The sequence below is a fragment of the Papilio machaon genome, chromosome 11 (assembly GCF_912999745.1).
Source record: "Papilio machaon chromosome 11, ilPapMach1.1, whole genome shotgun sequence".
Lineage (NCBI taxonomy): Eukaryota > Metazoa > Arthropoda > Insecta > Lepidoptera > Papilionidae > Papilio > Papilio machaon.
The window spans coordinates 8,173,886-8,199,924 of record NC_059996.1 but is presented as its reverse complement, the minus strand read 5'-3'; the positions used below and the strand labels follow the sequence as shown (position 1 = coordinate 8,199,924).

General features: G+C 35.2%; 3 protein-coding genes across 4 annotated transcripts; all 3 read left to right on the top strand.

Annotated features, from left to right (window-relative positions):
• The first annotated feature begins 442 nt into the window (after positions 1–442).
• Positions 443–11,567, top strand: LOC106709745 (organic cation transporter protein). Of its 2 annotated transcripts, none has more exons than XM_045679931.1 (8): positions 443–638; positions 8,200–8,395; positions 8,723–8,823; positions 9,082–9,236; positions 9,381–10,088; positions 10,244–10,425; positions 10,509–10,717; positions 10,868–11,566. In XM_045679931.1, the coding sequence occupies exons 1-7, from the start codon at positions 478–480 to the stop codon at positions 10,674–10,676; spliced, it is 1,671 nt and encodes a 556-aa protein (XP_045535887.1). In that variant the 5' UTR covers positions 443–477; the 3' UTR covers positions 10,677–10,717; positions 10,868–11,566. The 2 variants fall into 2 exon arrangements, with proteins under 2 accessions (XP_045535887.1, XP_045535888.1); XM_045679932.1 differs by lacking the exon at positions 443–638 and adding an exon at positions 6,200–6,445 and having other exon boundaries at positions 10,868–11,567.
• A 2,225-nt stretch (positions 11,568–13,792) lies between these two features.
• On the top strand, positions 13,793–17,580 carry LOC106709707 (organic cation transporter protein). The gene is made up of 7 exons (XM_045679894.1): positions 13,793–14,098; positions 14,343–14,580; positions 14,854–15,109; positions 15,274–15,593; positions 15,812–16,103; positions 16,337–16,518; positions 17,251–17,580. Exons 1-7 carry the CDS (start codon positions 13,869–13,871, stop codon positions 17,413–17,415), a joined length of 1,683 nt encoding a protein of 560 aa, XP_045535850.1. The 5' UTR covers positions 13,793–13,868; the 3' UTR covers positions 17,416–17,580.
• Positions 17,581–21,708: 4,128 nt separating this feature from the next.
• LOC106709681 (organic cation transporter protein) lies at positions 21,709–25,521 on the top strand. Its single transcript, XM_045679896.1, has 7 exons — positions 21,709–21,964; positions 22,409–22,637; positions 23,539–23,794; positions 23,930–24,258; positions 24,370–24,661; positions 24,759–24,940; positions 25,142–25,521. The coding sequence occupies exons 1-7, from the start codon at positions 21,774–21,776 to the stop codon at positions 25,301–25,303; spliced, it is 1,641 nt and encodes a 546-aa protein (XP_045535852.1). The 5' UTR covers positions 21,709–21,773; the 3' UTR covers positions 25,304–25,521.
• The last annotated feature ends 518 nt before the right edge of the window (positions 25,522–26,039 follow it).

Below are 26,039 nucleotides of genomic sequence, written 5' to 3'. Positions count from 1 at the left end.
GTTTAGCATTCGATGTTGACTGTACATAATAGAGTTTGAAAAGATAAATGTAATAAATATAATGTTACTCAATATATGTGTTTTATTTATACTTATTTTAAATAAGTGAAAAATTTAAAAATGATGAATATAAAATATCTACGTATGATAAAATTTGAACCAAATTGATTAAAAATTTAATGAAAAAGTGCAACGGATAAGCGAACATGATTCGAGGTTAAATATTTGGTAGTAATTAAAATTTCGGTTCGTTTAACAAATAACATTTTTAAAAATAAAGAACATTTTATCAAAAACTGTGGCAACTTGTTTCTTATATGCTCGTATTGCGAATTTTAAGAGCGTTACGTTGTCAGCGTCATTTTTTTGCGAGACGAAAGCGTATACGGATGTTATCCGAAAGCGGCAAAACAGAAATGTCTCGGCCAGTTATCAATCGGGCTGCGCGCGCGTCGGTCCGCTCGTGCGGTTTTCAAGATGACCGCAAAAAAGACCATAGATTTAGACCATATCCTCACAGAAGTGGGGGAGTTCGGTACTTATCAATTAAGGGTACTTGCATTAGTTTTGGCCACGATTATTTTTTCTGCAATTTATAATAGTCAATATATTTTCGCTGTCTCTGATTTACAATATAGGTAAGTTATTATTTAATATATGTTTTTTTTATATTAAATCTCGATTGTGTCTTATTGTTGCATTAGGCACTGCCTATCTGTCTAAGTTTTAAAACTTTTAATTTGATCATCGACATGCAGCCTAAGCCAAATTTCAGCGATATCAATGCAGCCATTCTAATGATACCTTCTAACAAACATCCATCCATCCATACATACATCCGCATTTATAAAATTAGTAAGATGTTCTAGCATTTTTTATCGAACATTTGAAGGCATCGTTTCGATGAAAAACGGTATCCAGTAATCAAATGGATTAAATAGATATAAAAAGCTAAGATAATCGTACGATATTGACATATCACAATTTAGGTGACTGGCTATAGTTGGAAAAATATTAAAATGAATTTTTAATCGTATATATATTGCCTGCTTTAATGATATAAAGCAAAAACACCTTATATACTGTTAGTATCTCAGATCAACATCACTGTATAAAACAAGTCATCCCTGTCATTATCATTGACAGAGATAACAATACGATTTAAGTGGGGATTTCGGTCTCAGAAACCTACAGTTAATAATTAATTAATAACAGGTACAGTTTATGAAAGAAGTTAAGTCAACTTCTTCAGCTTCAACTGAAATCTGTACGTTTAAAATTGAAGGAAGAAGCCGACTTTATTTTCAGACATCATTTCAGCGTTCAGTCAACTTGAGGCATCTATATTGTTATCAATTAGCTAAATTCAGTATTCATTGCCATTAGTTACAAATTGCAATGCCAAATCCGGAATAATGTTCCTGGTTTCACCATAACAGTCGTACCTGGAGAAGCGAGAGTCGAAAAGACCGCGATATTTTTTCTACCGTATTTTGCTATTTTGCTTAAATTATCAAGCAATTTATAAAAAAAGGTTCATTCGATTGTTAGTCTAATTTGTTGGATGGATTGTGACGTTAAAGGTGACATGATTTAGAAGGTAGTGGTGACAGGAATGACAAAAGATGAACCTGAAGGCCTAGCACAAAAATATTCCTGAGAATGTATTCGTAACGTCATCAACAAAATTTGAAATAACATTTCAAAGAAATATTCGTACTAGGTCCTCTGAGCGGAACAAGGACAGGGAGATGATAATGTTCTAAATTATAAACTATCAAAAATGAAGGGTCCAAGGAAAAGTGAATCTATGATTCACTTTTACGATAGCAGAGCTTACACTTCAGTTGAATATTGTACCTATATCTTATCTAACATTATATATTTATGTTAGCGTTACTAAAAATAATTATTATAACAAAAATTTAGACTTCTTTTAAAGTTGTAACTATGGTATTTATGTATATTTTTATTATTTTTTTGCCAATGCCATTTTTGGCAATTGCATCAGACGACAATCTGATCAAACAGGTTGTTTACATTTTAAAAAGACAGAGGTGACCTCAGTGAGGTCACTATTAAGGTTGTCGAAAAGTAATCCAACTTCATACTAAGTATATTAAGCGTCTATCGGACATCTTAAAAATAATGTCGGAAAAAAACTTCGCAATGAATGTCGACTCGGTCGACTTTATTAAGGAAAACTGTGGACTTTTAAAGAATTTACAATATGTCTCCGATTAGCAATAACGTTAGCAATTAATAATTGAAGTAATAGGTGCACTTAAGTGAAGAATAATTAACAATTTAAATATAAAGCGTGTATGTAATAGGTAGTTAGTTGTTATTAAAACATAGCTAGTGGTTTGCTAATAATACGTCATTATATCCACAACCACGTGCATACACATATATGTAAACTAGCTGTCGCCCGCGACTCCGTCCGCGCGCAGTTAAAAAAAAAATGAAAAATAGATGTTGGCCGATTCACAGACCTACTGAATATGCTCACAAAATTTCATGAGAATCGGTCAAGCCGTTTCGGAGGAGTAAGGCAACGAAAACTGTGACACGAGAATTTTATATATTAGATATCTAAATATTATTATAAATGGACGAATGGATGGATGTTTGTTTGAAGGTACCTCCGGAACGGCTCAACGGATCTTGATGAAATTTGGCACATATGTAGAACATAGTCTGGAAGAACACATAGGTTAATTATTATGTTTTTTTTTATTCGAAAATGTGGTTCACCTGATGATATAGGACAAAGAAACCATTAAAAACAAAAGAGTTAATCGTCAGTAAGTTTTTTAAAGAAAAAAATTGACACTTGTTTCTAAGAAATCTTCAAAATTAAAAACAAACACTACAATCTTTTGTCTTTTATTTTCAAACACAATACAGTATCTTAAAGATAACTTTTTGTTATCTGTAATATTATACATATCTCGTATCTAACAAATATAATGTTAGAAAAAAATATGATTGTTCAAACAAAAATTGTAATCTAACAATTCGCTGTACGATCCTATTATCTTATCAAACTTTTGTACATTGACAATGAGAGTGGAGGAAGCGACACATTTTTCATTCATCGACATTCTTCATTCGTACGCTACATTGATTTATAAAAGATTTCCTGCTGAATACAAATCATAGGCCAAAGCAAATAGCAGTAGTGAATGAGGTTACGTTATAGTTTGGTTAGATATAAGAGTTTAACTTAAAATACTAGATTTTATTTCAGTCTATAATCTATTTAGAGCGTCGGTAGCTTAGGGATTAAGCACTTGACTTTTAATCTACTGGTCCTAGTTTCGAATCTAACCATGTACCCATGTGTTTTTTTCAATTTTCGATTTACATATATACTTATCCGACGTGATACAACCTATAATCTGCAAAAAATTTCAAATATATGTGTGAAATTAACCAACCTAGTCACTCCTAACTTAAGGTAAACTTCGAACCCATTACTGGGGTCGTATAGTGAGCTGATGATCACCTATTTTGCGTAATATAAATCACGCAGATGTACCACTAATTTTAATACGTCACCTTTCAAACTTGAGTACTACCTTTAGTAATTTCTTATTTGATTAAAACAGCCTAACAAATTATCTAAGGCTTCGTAAACATCGCGCACTTCGCTTGCGGCTGACTTTGCACTTGTCTACAACCAGACAGACGGTCAATAAACACATAAGCTACTAGATAGAATTGACTTAACTTCTTTATCATTATTTCATCATTATCTGGATAATTTGATAAACTTATAGAATTTAATAAATGTTACTTGAATAATTTTTAAATATTTAAATCCAAGTAATATAAAAAGTACATTATTATATTCCGCATAACGAATTATTGACAGTTGAGGTTTATTAATGGTCGATAGAACAAAAAGCAATCATATATTTATCGTTTTTCTATTGTTCTTATTGTTTATTGTAAACAATGTATGTACTTACAATGTATTAGCGTAGATTTCCACTGACCAAACACTTGTAAAAAAAACATCATCATCATATTAGTAAGATATTATTTTACTTTTAACTTTATACATAATTAAATCTTATTACATAATGATTACAAAATACATAATTAATTAAAAAGAAATAGAAAATATTTCTTATTTATTGGAGATATAAAAATTGTATTTAATAATACTGTAAAATACTTTTTAAATAAATTTAAAGCTGTCGCTGTTAGTTAATTAGTTAAATACAAGTAAATAGTTAAGTTAATTTAGGTTAAGTACTTCATTAAAATTATCTTAACCTCAAGGAATGTATAGGACTTGGTTTGTGCTTGTAGGGGTTTTCTAATAAGTTCTATATTTTACTACATTTACTATGACAACATTTTGGTCATTTATTATAGGCTCATTCACATCCCCTTACGAGCCTACTTTAAGTTAGGATTGACTACGATTTAGTTAGTAAACTGCTCTGAATAAACTTTCCACTCGAACCGTAACTATTACTCTGGCTCTGAATAAACTTTCCACTCGAACCGTAACTATTACTCTGGCTCTGAATAAACTTTCCACTCGAACCGTAACTATTTCAGGGATCAAAGGTATCCTATATGTTCGTCCAGACTGTGTTCTACATCAATGCTAAATTTCATCTAGATTCATGCAGCTGTTCTGGGGATACCTTCTAACAAACATCCATCCATCGCTCCATCTAAACATTCGCATTTATAATATTAAGTAAGGTAAATTATAGAGGTTAATATTTTCAGCATTTTGTGTATCAAATAAGTTAATAGACCTTCGTTGATATAATTACGATATATTGGAGTAAAAAGAAACGTCTACATTAAAATGACATTGAATTTACACGACTGCTGTCAGAAAAATAACTATTCAATATAATGTTAAATGGACGTGTTTTATTATACAAAATATAGCACGTTCAACTAAAACTATAGTTATTATTAACTTAGTTACTACTAACGTTTATTTGTATTGTTTGTTTAATGCTTTCTGTGTATGTTCATTCATAGTGTGCGAAAAAGGTACAAAGTGGTATGCGGACATCATAGATTTGAGTGAAAGCCAGACATAATACTAGCCAGTCCTCGTATGTTAATTTTAGCATCACGGACTTAATTTAACAACATTAACAGACAGCTATAACAGGAGTTTGTGCACATAATGTAATGTAGGGTCAAAGACTTAACGTGTGTGTACGAAATTACTCTCGAAACTGCAGTCAACTGTTGCGTGCATAGCTTAAATTGAAATGGCTTTTACCCGTGATGGGTCAAAACAAGAACATAGAAGCGGGCAAACTTCTCGAAGAGGTGGGCCCGGTGGGGCGTTATCAGCTAAGGATGGTGTTAATCATCATGGTGCCGATACTTTGGTGCGGCACCATCAGCACCCAATACGTGTTCAATGCTATGGTCGCCAAAAATAGGTGAGCACTTGACATCACACATTTCACCGTGAATCTGTAAACTTCGTCAGTTTGAAATCTGACTAGTAATATTTTAAAATGTTGTTGCTATATGAACTGTCTACAATCCTAACGAAACCAACACCTAATACGCATGCGCAAATAGGTACTTTAACTATTCATACTAATATTATAAATGCGAATGTTTAGATGGATGGATGGATATTTGTTTGAAGGTATCTCCAGAACAGCTCAAATGAAAATTGGCATAGATATAGAACATAGTTTGGAAGAACACATAGGATACTTATTGAGTTTTTTTTCATTTCGCGCGGACGGAGTCACGGGCAACGGCTAGTTTTGTACATGTTTATTTTGATCTTTGCTTAGCTTTATTTTTATCATTTTATTTACCTTGTAACAATGTACAAGATAATTATTTGTATTTGCAGTAGTTTGGTGGCATTTATAAAATCCCTGATAAGAGATATCAAATGCCTACTTGATTAAATATTTAATTACTTAAAGTCACTAAGTTATATGTAAAGTCATAGTCATCGTAAAGTTATTAATTAAGTAGCCCGAAAACATATCCTGAAAAATTAAGTTTCCGCCATCTTAGCTGAGTTAAAAAGTTTCTAGGTGGGCTCGGAGTCGTCTACCCTATGTTAGGGGTGACTAAATAAGGTTTATGCGTGACTTCGTAGATATGTGCAACAACAAGAAGTTGATAGAACATGTTCATAATGAATTATAAACTTCAAAAACAAATTATTACATAGCGGGGATTGAACCTAGGCTTGATTCAAGGCTTAACCACTGCGCCACCGACGCTTAACTAATGTGGGAAAATATAATCAGTAATGTAGCTCTGGTAGTTCTCATCTCGAGCAACATTGTAATCTATCTTATCCTCGAGAGAGGCATGGATTAGTGAACAGTACAAGTCATTGAGAGTTGACAGTATTGTGCCGACAGCGAACTGATTACCAATATCGACATATCAAATACTTCACCTTTGAAAAACACGTGTAAGTTTGTTTATGTTTAAGTTTTTCACTACTTTTTTTTAATCCGTGAAACAAAAACGGCTTTAACACGTATGAGTTTTTTTTATTATAAGGTGGCAAGCGAGCAAGCGGTCTCCTAGATTCACCAAAAAAACGAAGCATCCGCATGGCAGATGCATTGCCTACCTTTAATCGACAGAAGAGGAGACGCACAGAAAAAGTATGTTTCCCCTTCTTATGCGTCCCTACCTCCGTCGAACCCCTTTTCTATAAAAAAGGGTGGGAAAGGAAGAAGAATAAAATTAGTTATCATAGGTGGTGCCGACACTCTGACTGTACGCGAAATTGCTTCCACTTGAGGAGTGTCTTCAGCCGCGTTATTTCACGGGGCGAACCGGCCAATTCGTGCAACAGATGTTGTTGCTGGCGTCTACGCGTACAAAGTTTGTTGTGAATCGTGAGTTTGCTTTGCTGAAACGCATACAAAACATCATCAATCTTTGCAAAGCGATGGATAACAATACGTAATAAATATGTAACGTGACGACTTGACCGATTTGTAAAGAGAGGTGTTATTCCAATTTGTATTATTTCTCAACTATTTGAGCCACTTAACAGCAATAGATAAAATAACCTTAAGATGTACTTACGTGTTAGATGTAATCTGTTCAAGTGTTAGGATGTCCAACTGATTACCAAAGCTAAAGATAGCGTCAAACATGTGAACGGTTAGAGCTCTTAAATACGATGTTGAATTGATGAATTGTCATCACCTTAAATGTTGAAATTTTAATAAATTAATACTGAACTTTTTGTAACATCCAAACAAGCATGCTTCCACCAAGTTTGCTGACTATTTTGTATAGCAATTGAAAGTGCCACTGGAATTAAAAAAATATGATTTAGTTTAATAGTGCAGTGCAATAGGTTCGACAAACATTGGCAATTGACTTTTCGTACTAACTCTATAGGTTACGAAGCGTCAATAACAGGGTTAAGGGTACGGTTATCCACGTGGTCGTGTGTTCGAAACAAGCTTATAGCAATGGTTACAAGAAATATTAGTACATGTCATGTGATCTATTACTATTTGTAAAAAGTTTTATAACATCTTGATTCTTGATATGCAAAGAACATCGAGAGCCTTGATACCTTGATAAAGGACGTGTTAATTTTCATTAACACTTCCTTTCGCGACGATGACGAGCCACTTACAAGGAAAAGGATTACGACTCGCCTTGACATAGTCGCCTGTGCGGGCGTATCCTGCTATGAAACACTTTATACGCTATTCATATTACTTGTTTAAAAATGTTTAACTTGTTACTATGCACTAACTAGTGTATTTGTCCGATGTCTGGCACCTATATATATTAGTTCAAACATCCATCCATCCATCTATCCCTCCATCTTAACTTTCGCATTTATAATAGTAGGATTACTTAATGAAAATACAGTTAGACACATGTTTTGACTCTTTGAAATCCGGGCGCTAGAGTCACGGTATAAAAGGGTTGACGTATGTATGTTTATGCCTAATGTATTTTAAACACATCTAAGTTTTTTATGGTAAGACCCATAACATTTAACATGTGAAATTAGATATGTTTCTATCGCCCTATCTAAAAAAATGAGAGTACAATGTGATTTTAGGTCAATGTTTCGTAAGAGCCAGGTGGCGTAGCACGGTGTGCTATACGTCCCTATGCACTAAAAGTGTGTAGAAAATGTGAAAATGTAAAGCTTTATTACAATATTGATTGTTTGTTTGTAAGATGTATGGTGCCACAATGCGAGACGTGGCCGGCGGAGGTGACGCCGGGCGCGTGGGGCGCTTGGGCGCTGACCGATGATAAGTGTCGCCGCAAGCAGCCCGTGGCCGACACCTGCAGCGCAAACAGCTTTCACGCCACGAACACGCAGCGATGCGACAAGTTCGTCTACGAGCATAACAACACCATCGTTGCTGAGGTGATAATTTATTTCCCATTCTTGTCACGATAAGTTTTTTGTGGTTTTTACAGCAATTGGGATTTTTGAGCTCCCTCTTTGGAAACTTCGAAAATTTAAAAATATATAAATTTGATGTACCTAGTCTTCGTACCCCTGTGACTTAAACGGATTGTAATTGGCTTTGCTCTTACACGGAGTATTGTGTAGATATAAATTCAGTAAGACTTTTTCTTTTAATTTGTTATTACTATATTTTTAGCCGTTGATGAAATATGGAAGCATTTAATTTATCTACTTGTATTAAATGTGTATAAAATATAATTTCTGATTGCTGTTTACTTTCAGTTCAACCTCGGCTGCCAGGAATGGAAGCGCACTCTGGTGGGCACGATCCACAGCGCAGGGATATTCGTCGCGCTGCCTTTAACAGCCTATGTGTCTGACACGTGAGTATAACAGATGCTGTATAGACCTCTTACAGACAGATAACAATCTAAGAAAATATTAATGTTATGCCGATAGATACGGCCACTACATCCAGCAATGGACATCTTTGAAATTGAATTAAACATTTATAGTAGCTAATAAATAATAAATACATTACAAGTAAATGTTAAAAAATTGGCATCTTATAACTTTAATTGGTGAACACCGATATGATTGCAAAAGAACTTGACATTGTTTTATGTTGAAAACAATTTCAGATTCGGGCGACGCGTGGCATTCATAGTGACGGCGGTGTTACCCGGCGTGGTGGGCCTGGCGCGCTCCTTCACGCAAGACTATATCTCCTATATCACCTTGGAGTTCCTAGACGCGGTGGTCGGCGCTGGTGTCTACTCCTCCGGCTTTGTTCTTGGTAACTCTTTATTATTTAAATAGCCGAGAACATTTGTAAGAGCTAACCACGACTAATTTTGAATCATGACAACAGCTTATACTGATTTTTTATTATAATGTACTATTTGAAGTAATTTTAAAGTCGAATTCTATCCTTTTCCAGCTCTAGAAATGGTTGGTATAAACAGACGAGTTCTTTGCGGCAATATAATTTCGAGCACGTTTGCCTTGGGTCAGGCACTCATCGCGCTCATAGCTTGGGCAGTGCCCAACTGGCGGACGTTGACAAGAATTATATACGCGCCCTCTCCTTTCTTCATAATTTACTATTTCCTCATCGAAGAGAGCGTGCGATGGCTGCTCACAAAGGGGAAGAAGAAGAAGGCGGCCAAAATAATCTTTAAAGCGGCAGAGGTCAATAAAAAGAAATTATCTCCGGAGACAATAAGGCTGCTAACTGAAGAAACGCCGGTCGAAATAAAACAGACAGATCCTGTAAATCCTAATTCAGAAACTTTAGATCCGGAAAAGATGCGTGCAGAAAATTCAAATCCAGATAAGAAAGTTCCGGAGAATTTTGAGCCTCCGTCGGTGATGCTGGCAGTGCTAAAGTCTAGGGTGTTGATGACCCGCCTGTGCATATGCGCCTTCTGGTGGGTGACGGTCACCTTCATTTACTACGGCCTGTCCATCAACTCCGTATCGCTGGCTGGAAACAGCTACATCAACTATATCTTGACCTCTCTCATCGAAATCCCCGGCTACGGTCTGAGCGTCATCACGTTGGATCGATTCGGGAGAAAGAAGTCAATCATAACTGCCTATTTTATTTGCGGGGTTTCTCTAATTGCACTGCCTTTTATTCCGACGTGTAAGTACCTATAAATGTATTAATGTATTTTCGAACATTTCTTTAATTAATTCAGTAGATAAAATACGACTTCTAGATCTTCCATTGAATTCTGTCCCAAATGGTACGTTTTCGAGATTGAAGGACACTTGTGTGACGATATGCATTGTTTACAGCAATGGTGTGGCTGCAGACGTCGCTGAACCTGTTCGGCAAGCTGTGCATCAGCATGGTGTTCAGCAGCATCTACGTGTACACGGGCGAGCTGTACCCGACGGGGCTGCGGCACCGCATGCTGGCAGCTTGCTCCATGACCGGCCGCATCGGACAGATGATCGCGCCGCAAACCCCGCTACTAGTAATATAACAATTTTAATCACTATCCATCCCCAGAATTAGTCACTTTCAAATTATCAATTTGGTATTTTATTTACCTTAAAGATGTCATACATGGAGTCGCTGCCGTACATCCTGTTCGGGCTGATGGCGGGTGCGTCGGGGCTATTGATGCTGCTCACACCAGAGACGCTGCGAGTGGAGCTGCCCGACACTATCGAGCAGGCGGAGACCATCTCCCCTGTAAAGCAGCGACCTGTCCATCTCGAGTGATGAATACCCTTGTTGTTACCTACTGTTAAGTGATCTTTCATAGCTCTAAAGACACATTTGTTCCAATGCTTTATTTACATATATATACATAGCATCACCTTACTAGCTAGCTGTCGAGTTCTAACTGAATGACATATTATCCGCCTATCATCGGACATGCGCAGTTAGCATGCGCAGTGGGGAAACGCCACAGCTCATATATGTTCCCACTGGAACGCTCGAGCTATCCTAGTTTAAAAGTGTTCGTCGCTGCCTAATATTCACAAAACTGGTAGAACTGCATAACTACCACCTTAAGGAATATCGTTTCTTATGAAGGACCCAAAATCGTTTTAGTTTGGGGATACCACGTAAAGAAATAACCTATTTCAGTCGATTACAGGAGGCAGAAAGTTATGTTTAAATCTTTGGATTTGTATATAACAAACATCGAGGTGTGGGTGGAATTTTTAACTGTACCATTTTAAGTGATTGCGAAACTCAAGCGGCAACTATTGATTGTATAAACGTACTTAGTTATTTATGTTTACGTATACACTAGACTAATTAATGTAAAATATTACGTTAGTACAATTTTTATAAAATAAGTACTTTGCTGTCGAGAAAGTACAAATTTGTATAACAATGCAATTATTAGTTTATCTCCGATACCTTTGTTTATTTATTTCCATATCAGTTTACAACAAAATCATGAATAAAAGTACGAAGTATCAAAGAAACCCGATCCTGCTTAGTCGTGCTTATCGTTAATGCTCACTCCTTTAACGCCTATTGGAATATTAAAAGCAAATTAAACCCTGTAAGTGATTGCTCAAACATTTTTGGCAGGATTTTTTAGAACTCTATTATTTGACTACGAATATGTTAATCATCGCTTAACTAATTGTACATAATACTAAGCTTATTTATTGTTAATTGTAAATAAATAAATTTTGTTTTAAATAAAATTTCAATACCTTTACCAATACTTATACTGACTAATTATATTATACCTTACGTAAGTACAACAGAACTTATTATAGACTTCATATATGTATCAGGCACATATAGAAGAAAAACAGCTATCTCTATTTTTTTAAAGGAAAGAAGAGGGGTGAAAATATTGTTGTATAAAGTTATAGCAAGTCAACAGTCATCGTTATTATATAGGTACTAGCTGTCGCCCGCGAATCCGTCCGCGCACATTTAAAAAAAAAATGAAAAATAGATGTTGGCCGATTCTCAGACCTACTGAATATGCTCACAAAATTTCATGAGAATCGGTCAAGCCGTTTCGGAGGATTACGGGAACGAAAACTGTGACACGAGAATTTTATATATTAGATGAAACACGTGTACTGAATGCACGTGTTTGCTTGCGTTTATCGCATCGTTGACATAATTTAATCTTTTTATTATAACGCTAAATGCTAATCTTAAAACCAAACATATTAATAATGATAATAATGCCTATTGTTTTAAATTATTGATTAAATAAAAAATAATTGTATTTATAATTGATACTAGTGGTAACCTGCGACTTCGTCAGGGCAGAATTGAAAAAATAGATAATAATATGCCCGCGTGCATCTACATCCCCGTGTTAGTCAAAATCTTTCGAAATAGACAAAAAATTTATAAATCTGTTAAAAAATCTTTCTTCATCAGCAACTCAAATACATCATGTGTACGAAATATTTTTTTAGATGATATAAACATTCTACTTTTATTAATATGTAGAGTTTTATTTTATTGTGTTCTTTATGCCACCAACTGTTATGGTTTTGGGTTGTCTTTGTTTATTTTCATAAAAAACGTTTCTAATGTTTCGAAGCATCTGAATCCCATTGATTCTTTTTGTTTTCTTTCGTTCCTCTTTTCTCTTATCTCTTAATGCCACTGAACTCTTATTATCAGCCTAGATTTAATTGTCAAGTAGATACTATTAGAATTGTTTGCCATATATGTATAGCTCTGGTTCGTCATATCGGTATGTTCGTCGGTATATTCGTCATATGTATAGCTCTGGTTTATATTGTTACGAGTATATATCATTTTATACGGAGAATGTGAGGTTTGAAAACATGTTTCGGTAGTGGAAATTCGCGGTATATTTGTACGAAAAAATGTTTATTATTATTTTTTTATTGGTAAAATGTTTTTATTAAATGACCTTGATTTCATTCGTTAATACATTATCAGGTAAAGTCAATGCTATTTAGATAAGATATAAAACATAATCCATTAATGATAATGTGAATCCAGGATATAGAAATTTTGAATGAAGTTTACGACACCTGTTATTTCTAGTTTTTGAACTAAGTAGGTACTAAGAGTGACTTACTCTAAAATCACATAGAGCAATTGCAGTTCGCATATTGTTAAATAAAATGAACTTAATTTGTGGTAATTGAATAAAACTAAAAGTAAAAAAGCACTCCTTGAAATACTACGAATTAGGCTACAGTCGCGTACTAAAATGTTATCACCTTTCTTTCGGGAAAAATGAAATTTCTGTTGGAATTATTTTTTCATTAGCTAGAGTCAGTTAAACTGCACTTAATCCAAAAAACGAAGTAAAGCATAATAAAATCGTAACTGTTCTAAACTGCCACTTTTTTCGTTATATTTCCTACTAACTGTCGCCCATGCTTCCATCCGCAAGGAATTAAAAAAAAACGTAATAAGTAGCCTATGTGTTCTTCCAGACTATGTATTATATTTGTACTAAATTTCATCAAGATTCGTTGAGCCGTTCCGGAGATACCTTTAAACAAATATCCATCCATCCATCCATCCAAACATTCGCATTTATTAGTAATATATATTACCTTTATAGGTATACGCATAGTTTTAAAAGACAAAGCAGTCTATCTAAATTTTTTTTAGCCTTGATCTGATATTTTAATGAGTAATTTGATATTAACTTATCAATTAACCTTATAAAATTTATGATTGATAAAAGTAATTTGCGTTTTATCGAATTTTATCGCGTCCGAAGGATTTGTAAGCATAAAAATCATTAAAAAGTGTTCTCATAGCATTTTATATCTCCAATATATCTGCGTAGTACTTTGTATCAAATGTAAAGTTATGTTATCGTCATATTAGTTAACAAATTGCAATAGTAATTAGATATCTCATTTTAAAACGGCTCGTCGACTGGTAAAGTCTTCGGTCAATTACCTAGAGTTACAGTAGGCATAGTTAATAATGGCTGATAATATAAATATAGTAGAACCTCCTCCTAGAAAAGAAAGCGAAGGAGAAGTTAAAAGGAAGAGTGTGGCTGGCAAACCGTTGGAGTTAGATGATGTTCTGGTCAACGAATTGGGACAATTCGGGTTGTTTCAACTGAGGAATATTCTATTGGTTTCTTTGCCTATCATCGCCTCGGCTTTTATGAGTGAATACATATTCTCGGCGGCTGCAATTCCACATAGGTAAGAAGTTGTTAAATTATCTTTATAGCCGATTATTTAGTATTTTATTTTCCTCTCATGGAAAATAATAACAATTAGCAACATTACATAGGAAATTATACACATTATTAGTAATTTTCGAAATCTTATAATTTTGTACTTTTAATTTTCATTGTTGCAATTTGCTGTATCTTTCTTTGTTGCAGAAATGCATTTCATATGCCTATTGTGTATTATTTTATATATTTGGTTTGATACTTTGTAGATGTCAGATACCAGAATGCGGTGAAACCGGAAAAGATTTTGAATACGAACCACATTGGATTCTGAACGCGGTTCCCGAAACCAGCTCTGGATTTTCAAGCTGTGAAAGATTCGCTCCCACACAGGGCACAGGACTCAATGGGAGTCTGCTCTCCTGTCCCGCTAATCTCTTCGATCGGCCGAACACCGTTGCCTGTGATGGCTTCGTTTACGCAAGAGATAATTCTGTTGTTTATGATGTAAGTGTAGATTAAAAAGCATTTAATAATCAATTAAAATTCAGTGTATTCAATCGTTAAGTCAAACTTCTTGCTCTTCAAACGTATGAAGTCTTCATAACTAATTAAGTACCTCTAGCTTCAACGTATTTGGGATGAAATATAAAGACACTCTTTATATTAGTATTTTTGTTCCAAATTTCTTGGACAAACTGCAAAAGTACACTTCAATGACACTAAGATGTTTTTTAAAGTTTTTGTACCCGCCTATTAATCAGTAATTAACCTTTCCAGTTCGACCTTGGTTGTCAAGAATGGTTGCGGGCTTTGGCGGGCACACTGAGCAGCGTGGGCACTCTCCTCGTCTTGCCCATCACTGGGTTCATCTCCGATAAGTATGGGCGACGCTTGGCGCTCATTATCAGCGTCTTCAACCTAGCTCTTTTGGGCCTCATCCGCGCCTTCTCCGTTAACTACACTATGTACCTTGTACTACAACTATTGCAGACTACCTTAGGGGCTGGAACTTTTAGCTCCGCTTATATCTTTGGTAAGTTTGCAATATCTTAAAAATTCTCTGTTCTCTAGTCCCTAACTAGTTTCTTGAGGAAAACATTTAGCGACTTGTTATCTCCATATGTTACCGAAATGATCAGTACCCTAACATCTCGTATATTAGCAATCCGACAAAAATGAATTTATTAATGATTTCAGCGGCGGAACTGGTGGGTCCCAAGTATCGTGTGATCACAAGTGCAACGTCGTCGTCTATGTTCGCGGTGGGGCAAGTTGTGCTGGGAGGTGTGGCGTGGGTGGTACAGCCTTGGCGCTACATGATCATGGCTCTACACATCCCCTGCTTCCTCATCATAGTCTACTACTGGATCCTCACGGAGAGTGTGCGCTGGCTACTCTCAAAACGCAAATACGTGGAGGCACGCGCCGTCCTCGAGAATGTTGCCAGGGTCAACAAGACTTTTATCAGTGATAAGTCTATGGAAGCCTTAATGAATCCACCAGCTGTCACTCAAAAGGTTTGTTGGAAATTAACATATATATTTATAAACCCCTACACTGTAAGATTTTATCTGCCAAAATAACTACTAACCGAAGAAACGAAAAAAAAAAACGGTTTGTAACAAGGTGCGGTACGCGATATTATTATAATTCCTCAATTCTTCTTGTTCCTTTCAAATAGTGATTTATGTCATAAACATGATGGAAATTTTACTCAAAAACAGTTATGTTTCAGGTCGAATCAAATATAATACAAGCAATCTTCAAATCAAGAGTGCTGTTACGTCGAGTATGCACAACTCCTATCTGGTGGATTACGACTACATTTGTCTACTATGGCCTCTCTATCAATTCTACTAGTCTTTCAGACACAATGTATCTGAACTTTATTCTGACTTGCGCTATCGAAATCCCTGGCTACGCCACCGCTGTTCTTATCCTTGACAGGATCGGCAGAAAGGCCACGCTTTCTGGTGGTTTCTTCATAAGTGCGGCCTGCAACATCGCATTTGCTTTTATACCAGCAGGTAAGTCCATAAAAATCATCAAATTTTCTATCATTTCACTTATTTTTCCTACTTTTAAAAATAATACTCAAATATTTTTGATATCGTATCATAATTAGTATGTTATGTGATTCAGATTAAAAAATATCAAGAAGTTTATCTATTCGAGACAACGTAAAAAATGTTAAGCTTTACTTAATAAGTTATGTTCGTATCCTAACTTCTTTTAACTAAATGTCAATAATTTATTTCAGAACTGAACATCCTTCGGTTGGTAATCTACCTACTGGGTAAGTTCGGTATATCTGTGGTGATGACGTCACTGTATTTGTTCACCTCCGAGCTGTACCCGACCGAGTACCGGCACACGCTGCTCGCCTTCTCCTCCATGATCGGAAGGATCGGCTCCATCAGCGCGCCGCTTACACCCGTACTGGTGAGTGACGACATCAATTTAATTTTAGAAGAAGGAAATGAGCATTTATTTAACAGAAGGTTAAATAATAGTTACCTCGGCATCTACTGCGGCAGATGCAGGAATACTAGTGTTGAATCTCTTGAGAAAGCTTGAAATATCTTCTTGATCTTATATATATAAAAGAAAGTTGTGTTAGTTACACTATTTATAACTCAAGAACGGCTGAATCGATTTGACTGAAAATTGGTGGGCAAGTAGCTTAGAACCAGGAAACGGACATAGGATAATTTTTACCCCTTTTCCTATTTTTTATTCCGGCGGACGGAGTCGCGGGTAAAAGCTAGTTTATAATAAAATTGAGAAGTCAATACATCACCTGTCTCTCTATATTGAGTGTCATGTTTTCGATTAGTTCAAATCGTTGTAACTCATTGTAAGTCTCACTCCAGAAGCTTGATATGCTTATTAATTAAATCATTTCTTATAGTACCTCTATTACATTGATTTATCCCTCCATATTCACAATAACGACAATGCTTGATACATTCTTCTTCTTCTGAATTCATAACTAAGTACAGTTCCTACTAAGAGATCATACGAAACGCAATAACAACTTTATTGTATTTTCCAGATGCAGCATTTTTTTGTTTTTGTTTTTTTTTTTTGGCGGCGCTATGCCACCTTTTCGTTCCCCTAACATGGATAGGTCAGGGACGTTGGGTACTATCTTTCTTTATTTCTTTTACCCAGATGGAGTATTGGAATGGTATACCGTCCATGATGTTCGGTGTGATGGGTCTGCTGTCAGGTCTGTTGGTGTTGACTCAACCAGAGACCCTGGGCACCAAAATGCCCGACACTCTCGCGGAGGCGGAGGCCCTCGGCAGACCTGAGTCCAAGTTACAAGGGAATTAACTTATGGATCTGACTAGAAGATAGTTTTAAAGATAATTATGAGAAGATGATTGAAAATATGGTCTTAGATACCAGATAAACATAGTAAATGCTGTTACAAATTTTATTTATTATAAATTGAATAAAAGTCATTCAACGTACTTTGTTTTGACCTTGGCATTAAGATCACGCTTTGTATTTCTAATATTTAAATGAATTAGTTTTGTTATTAGTGAACATTTTTTATTATTTACTTATTGTTATCATGTTTGTTAATCTTTTTTAATATTAAGTTATATAAATAAATTATTTTTCCAAACAATTTCTTTTTTTTTATAATTCTAATTGTATTTTAATTAAGATAAGAACCCTTGGTAAAAGAAAACTTCTAACTAAATTTACTTATCTTTTGCGCGCGACTACGTCGCACTGTGGTCTCAAATCGGATTTGAGGGACTTAGGGTCAAAGTGTTCGTTACCAGTTTTTTCTTTATGCCAATGAGTAGAGGACATCAACCCAAATAATAGTTGTCATGTACGTTTTTTGCCTAAAGGTTATAGTTTGGACAGAAAAAAATAATCATCGTTTTTTTTTTTTGTATGAAACGCATCAAAAAATGTTAAATTGTAGCGAATCCCTGTTTGATCCCGCCTTCAAACCTTTTTTTTCTTAATCCCTGTCTAGTCTACTATCATTACACATAGTAAACATGCGCAACTAGCTGCTACTCTTCGAGATTAAAAGATTTAAAAATTTGCAAAATCAGGATTATTTCTAAAATATTTATTTTGTATTTATATATTTTAGTTGCACCTACTTTATAAAGAACTGAATAAAAATGTATTTAAACTATGATGATAATGTCAATATCAAACATAATATCAAAAACTAGTGTCTAAACTTACTCACTATCGCTATCAATATGTTGCAATTGCAATGTACGAGTATCTTCATCTAGAAATTTGATTTCTGACTCTGTCGAAGAAGGTAGCAGAAGCTCTTTGGCTCTTGGCGATAGAACCATTGCATTTTGATTTCTCATACGAGGTCTTAGCGCTGAAATCTTCGGATCAGACGACAACCTTTACTTACTTCAACCTTTAAGCATTATTTGTTTCCTTAAAACTATCGAAGTGGCAATACATCAATTTTAGAGAGGCAGTGGGCGAAATTGGCTCTGAGCTGTATCCGTCAAATTACAAGCTTAAGCAAGCCAAATTACAGTGTTATCCAGACAAAGAAGACAAGACAATTACTGATGAAGAAGCATCCATTAAACTCCAAGCCCCTGCTGAACTTGACAGTATCATGACTTCTGGATGTACTTGCTCTTGACTTGGACTCTACTGCAGAATTACAGCTTATTAGTAAATGGATGGAGACTATATATAGATGGAGCTTCCCGTCAAAGTAACTACAAACAGAAGTCAGATGAAGAATTTGATGACTAGTATTTTTATGGCTAGTCTAGTTCCAATAAGGCTGCAGAAATCTGATGGAACTATTGTTTGGGAAAATGACAGACCGTCTTCAACGTTCTATTGTCGTCCTATTTAATTTACAAAAGAAACAAAATCAACAGTGGCAGCTATAAGAACTAGTATAAGAGGTGAAATAGAAACACTCGAGCCATCAAAATTCAAAAAGGTTGAAGTAAGTAAAGGTTGTCGTCTGATCCGAAGATTTCAGCGCTAAGACCTTGTATGAGAAATTAAAATGCAATGGTTCTCTCCAAGAGCCAAAGAGCTTCTGCTACCTTCTTCGACAGAGTCAGAAATCAAATTTCTAGATGAAGATACATTGCAATTGCAACATATTGATAGCGATAGTGAGTAAGTTTAGACACTAGTTTTTGATATTATGTTTGATATTGACATTATCATCATAGTTTAAATACATTTTTATTCAGTTCTTTATAAAGTAGGTGCAACTAAAATATATAAATACAAAATTAATATTTTAGAAATAATCCTGATTTTGCAAATTTTTAAATCTTTTAATCTCGAAGAGTAGCAGCTAGTTGCGCATGTTTACTATGTGTAATGATAGTAGACTAGACAGGGATTAAGACAGATTTAGAAAAAAAAGGTTTGAAGGCGGGATCAAACAGGGATTCGCTACAATTTAACATTTTTTGATGCGTTTCATACAAAAAAAAAAACGATGATTATTTTTTTCTGTCCAAACTATAACCTTTAGGCAAAAAACGTACATGACAACTATTATTTGGGTTGATGTCCTCTACTCATGTGCATAAAGAAAAAACTGGTAACGAACACTTTGACCCTAAGTCCCTCAAATCCGATTTGAAACCACAGTGCGTCGGTACGTAAACGTAAAAAAAACTTAATTAGTAGCATATCTCGTAGTACATCTATGACAAATTTCGTCGAGATCTATTTAGCCGCTCAGGAGACCTTATCACAAATAGTGTCTATTTGCTTACCTTAGGTGCAAAGGTGATCATTAACTCATTAATCCGTTAATTGTTAATTAACGAAGTTAACATTTTGCTTAACGGATTAACTTTTAAGTAAACTTCAAAAAGTGTAAACGCTTTTGTTAACTTCGTAACGTAAACTCAACTTCCGTTAATCAAGTCCGTTAATCGTTACATTATAAACTTGGAGACGTGTTGTCATTTTGTTGAAATAACGCGCCACGCCACGCTCCTAAGTTTAGCTATGTTCGGCGACCTTCAGCAAGTCGAATAGTGAACGAACGAGTTGATAATGAATATATGTTTAATTACGTGCAAGTGTGATTCATCAGAGCGTCCGAGAAAGACGTGAACAACAGGACAAAATCAAAAGAAGGTTCGATAACACTTTACTGCATTTATACTTTTACACTGTCTAATATTTGAGATATGAATATCACTAACTGACTCCAGGTTCAATTGCACTCAAAATAATCAAGTGTGAAAAGATCGAATAAATTTGTTAGAGAATATATTGTGAAACAAGTGTCGCCACAATAAGTGTGAAATTGTAAATTCAATTTATAAAAGTGTGTGCAATTTGTGCATATTATCAAAAATTATCAAAAGATCTTCTTTTCACTTGTTTTATCTATTTCTTTCGGCCCCAAAAGCAGTATAATGTTGGTATGGTTAACTTTTAACGACTAACTTTAACTTTTAAATTTCGAGAATTTAACGCTTTAACGAATAACGAAGTTAACTTTTTAATTAACGAATCAACGATTAACGAAGTTAACTTTTCGATTAACTGTGCCCACCTGTACTTAGGTGTATAAATTTTGGCGAAAGAGATGTGTCAGGACAGAGTAGTATGTCATTATTATACTAATAGATGGCAAACGAACAAGCAGTCGTATGGAATCTTTGGTCTTGAAATCAGCAATCTCTCCGTATATGAGTTGAAGTGAATGCTTTATAACTTATTTAATATCAGTCTTTTTCTATGAATACTATTAAAGGAAAATATATTTATACTTACTTAACAAGAAGACTTCTTGAAAGAGCAAGCTGCTGTAATGGACTGACACTTCCTTCTTACCTTCAAGTGGCGAATTCCATTTGATACTTTATCAAATTGATGGATAGTAAACCTTTGTGATTTTTATCTTAATCATTAAAAAACAAATGACTAACGTCAGAATTAAGATTGCTGGGGTGTTAATTGTTTTGAAATTTAATGGATTAATTTACAAGCCTACTGATTTGCCTTTGAATGATAATCAACATAAAATATTTATTTCATGTGAGAGTGAGAGAGATAACAATATGTTTTTTGCATGTATTTGATGTGTCAAAATGAAGATCTAAATCTATCTATCTATATATATAAAAGAAAGTTGTGTTAGTTACACCATTTATAACTCAAGAACGGCTGAATCGATTTGACTGAAAATTGGTGTGCAGGTAGGTAGCTTAGAACCAGGAATAGGACATAGGATAATTTTTACCCCGTTTTTTTTTTTTTTATTCCGCGCGGACGGAGTCGCGGGTAAAAGCTAGTTGTTAAATAAAAGGCAACTTTGTTTTGCTGTAATAGAAAGATATTCACAGATTAAAATGATCACTTGCGATTCTTGAATCTTATTGCATTCTTTTTAAAATCACTCTAGTATAGATTATTAGATATGTGTCATAAAAAAAAGTTACCAAATATAAATCCGATGATGCTAGATTCCTACATAGGTAAATATTTATATTTTTCATCGACAGATTTCATCGATACCAATCAAAGTACTGCCACACAAACACGATAAATTAAATTAAGCTGTTTGCAGATAATAATTATCTGATATTATTTTCGTTTCATTAATTTTTTAAAATTACATTTCAGACACCTGCTGCAGTTTTAATAATTCAGGCTGTTAGTTAGTACACGTCTTAATAGCATCAATAAATATGTTAAAATCTAATAAAGATGCACCCGAGCATTTGCAGGACAAACCAGTTGATTTGGACAGTGTCCTTGTCAACGAACTTGGTCAATTTGGTAGATTTCAATTCAAAAACATACTTCTTGTATCACTTCCTATCATCATGTCTGGATTTATGAGTGAATATATTTTTTCGGCTGCTGCTATTCCTCACAGGTAAGCATATTAATATGCCTTTATTAAACACCAGATGTCGCCAAGGACTCCGTCTTTGAAGAAAAAACTTGACTTATTGCCTATGTGTTCCTTCAGACTATGTTCTACATCTGTGCCAAATTTCGTCAGGATCCGTTGAGCCGTTCTGGAGCTAGCTTCTAACACACATGCATCCATCTAAACTTTCGCATTTATAATATTAGTAACATGTAATTTTTTTTTAGCTCAGTTACTGGATATATAGGAGTTTGACTGTACAAGTTTTTACAAATTCCTTAAATAATTTTGTCAGAAATATTTATTTTAAATGAAATTGCTTTATTTTCATTCCATACATAAATATGGAGGGCAGTTTTATTTTAGAAATGGACTATAATACTTAGTAAATAGATTTTTAGTACACATTTTAAAGATTTTTGGATGAAAATATACTATCGTTTTCAGATGTCAAATACCGGAATGCGGAGAGAATAGTAGCAATGTTGTTTTCGAGCCTGAATGGATATCGAATGCGATTCCCGAGACTAGTTCAGGATGGTCCAGCTGCGAGCGGTTTGCCCCCACAGGGTTCGACGGCTCCCTCGACTACTGCCCCAGTGAGATGTTTAACAGGGACGTTGTCGTAGCCTGTGATAACTTCGTCTATGAAAGGGATAACTCAGTTGTCTATGATGTATGTGTGTAAAAAACTTGTAACTAACTATTACTAAAATAAGTCTGTACCTCTTTAAAATAACTTGGACGTTGAATAGCAGCAAAATATATATTTTAATAAAATAGCAAAAGGTGGCCAACGAGCAAGCGATCACTAAAGTTCGCCAAAGTAGCGAAGTAACCGATGCTCTTAGACATCTGCATTAGTAGATGCATTGCCTGTCTTAAATCAACAGAGGATACGACGCAAAGATAGAGATTCCCCCTTACTATGCGTCTTCTCCTCTGCAAAATATACCTCTTCATACCAAGGGCAAAATGACCTAATTTTAGGCCTCCGACATGCGCACTCATCAGACGAAACGCGGAATTTCTTTCCATTCATGCATGTCTTCAATATGGTCGTAGTATTACACCGATCGAGCGAGACTTTTGTGCAAAAATCTTTTATACCAGAGTCCGAAATAATATCGCTGTTAATGATTGCCAAATTTGCTAACGACGATTAAAAATCAAGTAATGTGTATGTTGCATTAAATTGACCAGGATGGGTACCTTATATTCTTACCATTCTTATATTCACGTATTCTTATTAAAACGCCATTGTACTTAGTGACCCCAACATATGATAAATGGATATAATTTTTGTTTTAATATAAATTAATCGTCTTTAGTGATTGCAACCATTAAAGATAAGTAAATTTCCAGAATGTGATATTTAACCATAGCTATTTTCGGTTGTATTAACATCTATATATCTCCATTATTTCATTGTTACATTTTAATAATTAACTAATAGTTAATTTTTTTAAAGTCGTAAAATTAACTCTAACCAACAAAAGTACTGTAATTCTTTTACGCCGCGTTTCTTATTTTTCATTGATTATTTTTATTGTTACGGGTTTTTTTTCGTTTTCTAGTTCGACCTAGGCTGCCAGGAGTGGATGCGCGCGCTGGCTGGCACACTAAGTAGCGTTGGCACACTCCTCGTACTGCCCATCACCGGCTACTTCTCAGATCGCTACGGCCGCCGTCTTGCACTTGTCGTCAGCGTCTTTAACTTGGCACTCTTCGGCCTCATCAGAGCCTTCTCTGTCAACTACGTCATGTATTTAGTGCTACAGCTCTTACAGACAACCTTAGGGGCTGGCACTTTTAGTTCTGCTTACATTTTTGGTCAGTAACAACATGAAGAAAGTTAACATAATTACAAACTACACCTGTTCTTCCGGCATAGCAATGTTTTTTGTAATTAGATAGAAATAAGAGAGAGTATAAAATATATTAGTAAAACTATAAACACACTTTTAGGCGCCGAATTGGTTGGACCGAAGTATCGAGTACTGATCGGTGCGTTCACAACGTCGATGTTCGCGGTGGGTCTGATGGTGATAGGCGCCGTGTCCTGGGCGATTCACTCGTGGCGGCACATGATCCTGGCCCTTCACGTGCCCTGCTTCCTTATTATCTCCTACTACTGGTTCCTGGGAGAGAGCGTGCGATGGCTGCTCTCCAAAAAGAAGTTTACAGAAGCACGGGCCGCTTTAGAAGAAGTCGCAAAAGTAAATAGAACACAAATTAGTGAAAAATCAATGGAAGCATTACTCACTCCACCACCAACTCAAGAAACTCCTACTTCGGTAAGTATTTTAGCAGTTTTGGGCGTAAGAATCATTTATTAGCTGGGGGCATTGAATACCTCTTATAAAGGTGGAATGCAATTTTCTTTTTACAATGTAAAATATTCACAGGACGGTCCAGGATTGATTGGGTACATCTTCAGCTCTCGCGTACTCTTGCGTCGCGTTTGCACCACACCTATCTGGTGGATCACCACCACACTGGTCTACTACGGTCTCTCCATCAACTCCACCAGCTTATCCGGTTCTATGTATGTCAACTTTATCCTGACCTGCGCCATCGAAATCCCCGGAAACTTCGCTGCCGTACTCATTCTCGATAGAGTCGGAAGAAAACCTACTTTGTCGGTAGGATACTTCTTAAGTGCTGCATGTAATATCACTTTTGCCTTCCTTCCGAGTGGTAAGTGAATTAAACACAATGTACCTAATTATTTTTTAACTAACACAGCTTTATTTATGGTATGCTATGATTGAAAGTATCTTCTTTTTGTTCCCAGACCTTAGTGTTTTGCGGCTAGTAATATACCTTTTGGGAAAGTTTGGGATCTCTGTGGTGATGACGTCAATGTACGTGTATACATCAGAGCTGTATCCGACTGAGTTCCGTCACAGTTTCCTTGCCTTCTCCTCCATGATTGGTAGGGTAGGGTCTATCTGCGCACCGCTCACGCCTGCTTTGGTTAGTATCATAGAAAACGAAATATATTTCATTATACCAAGATATTCACCATCAAAGTAGCTGTAATATTTGTAGTTCCAGTCAGCGAAAGAGCAAGTACCATAAATGCTGTTATGAAGTCAAGGAATTTTACATTCTACATTCCGTATGATGCATGAAGTAATAACAAAGAATTCTTCTAAAATGTCCTTTTTATCTTAGATGGTGTACTGGGCGGGCATTCCTTCAGTGATGTTCGGGGCCATGGGTCTACTGGCGGGTCTACTAGTGTTGACGCAGCCGGAGACACTTGGCTCCAAGCTGCCAGACACGCTGGCTGAGGCGGAGGCACTTGGGACGCCGGAATCTAAATTGTCCAAGTAGTATTTAATCGACTTATAATTAAGTGAATTAGTTAAGAACGATAAAGAAGCTTGACGAAAGTATGCAAATAGTGTTTCCTGAAAAATGTAAAAAAAACATCATCTATGATCTATTTACATATTAAGGACCTGTACACGTATAAAAATAAAGTTTCGGCAAACACGAGGCGAAGAATCTGGCGAGTTCGTTCTTAAATCTTAAAGACATATGACCAATATTGCGATCACTTTATTTTATTAGTTAGTATAGAAAATAAATATTTATTTATTATATATAAAATGTTTTTTCATTTAATTACAAGACCATTTAGAAAATTTCCATCACATCGTATAATCAGCTTAATTATACGATTATCTTAAATATTAACATCTTTGTGCCATTACTTGATTATTATTTTCATCTAGTGAATATAGAAGATTATTCCTTTTGACTAGCTATTGGAGGTCACTCCGTTCGCATGTAATTAATAAAAAACTTCATTGTTATTCCAGATTGTAACATATCTATATATATTTCATAAGAATTCATTCAGTCATTCAGGAGTTTTGTGATAAAAAACATGCACCGAAACATTCCCATTTATAATCCTTACTACATAACTTTTTTATCATAGAAACGAATATCTGTCTGTCGCTCTTTCACGTCAAAACTGCTAAATTTAGAACACAGATAATCTAGAGCCTGTATTACATTAGCATATATTAATATATTAGTATTTTGTGAGAAGATAAAGAAC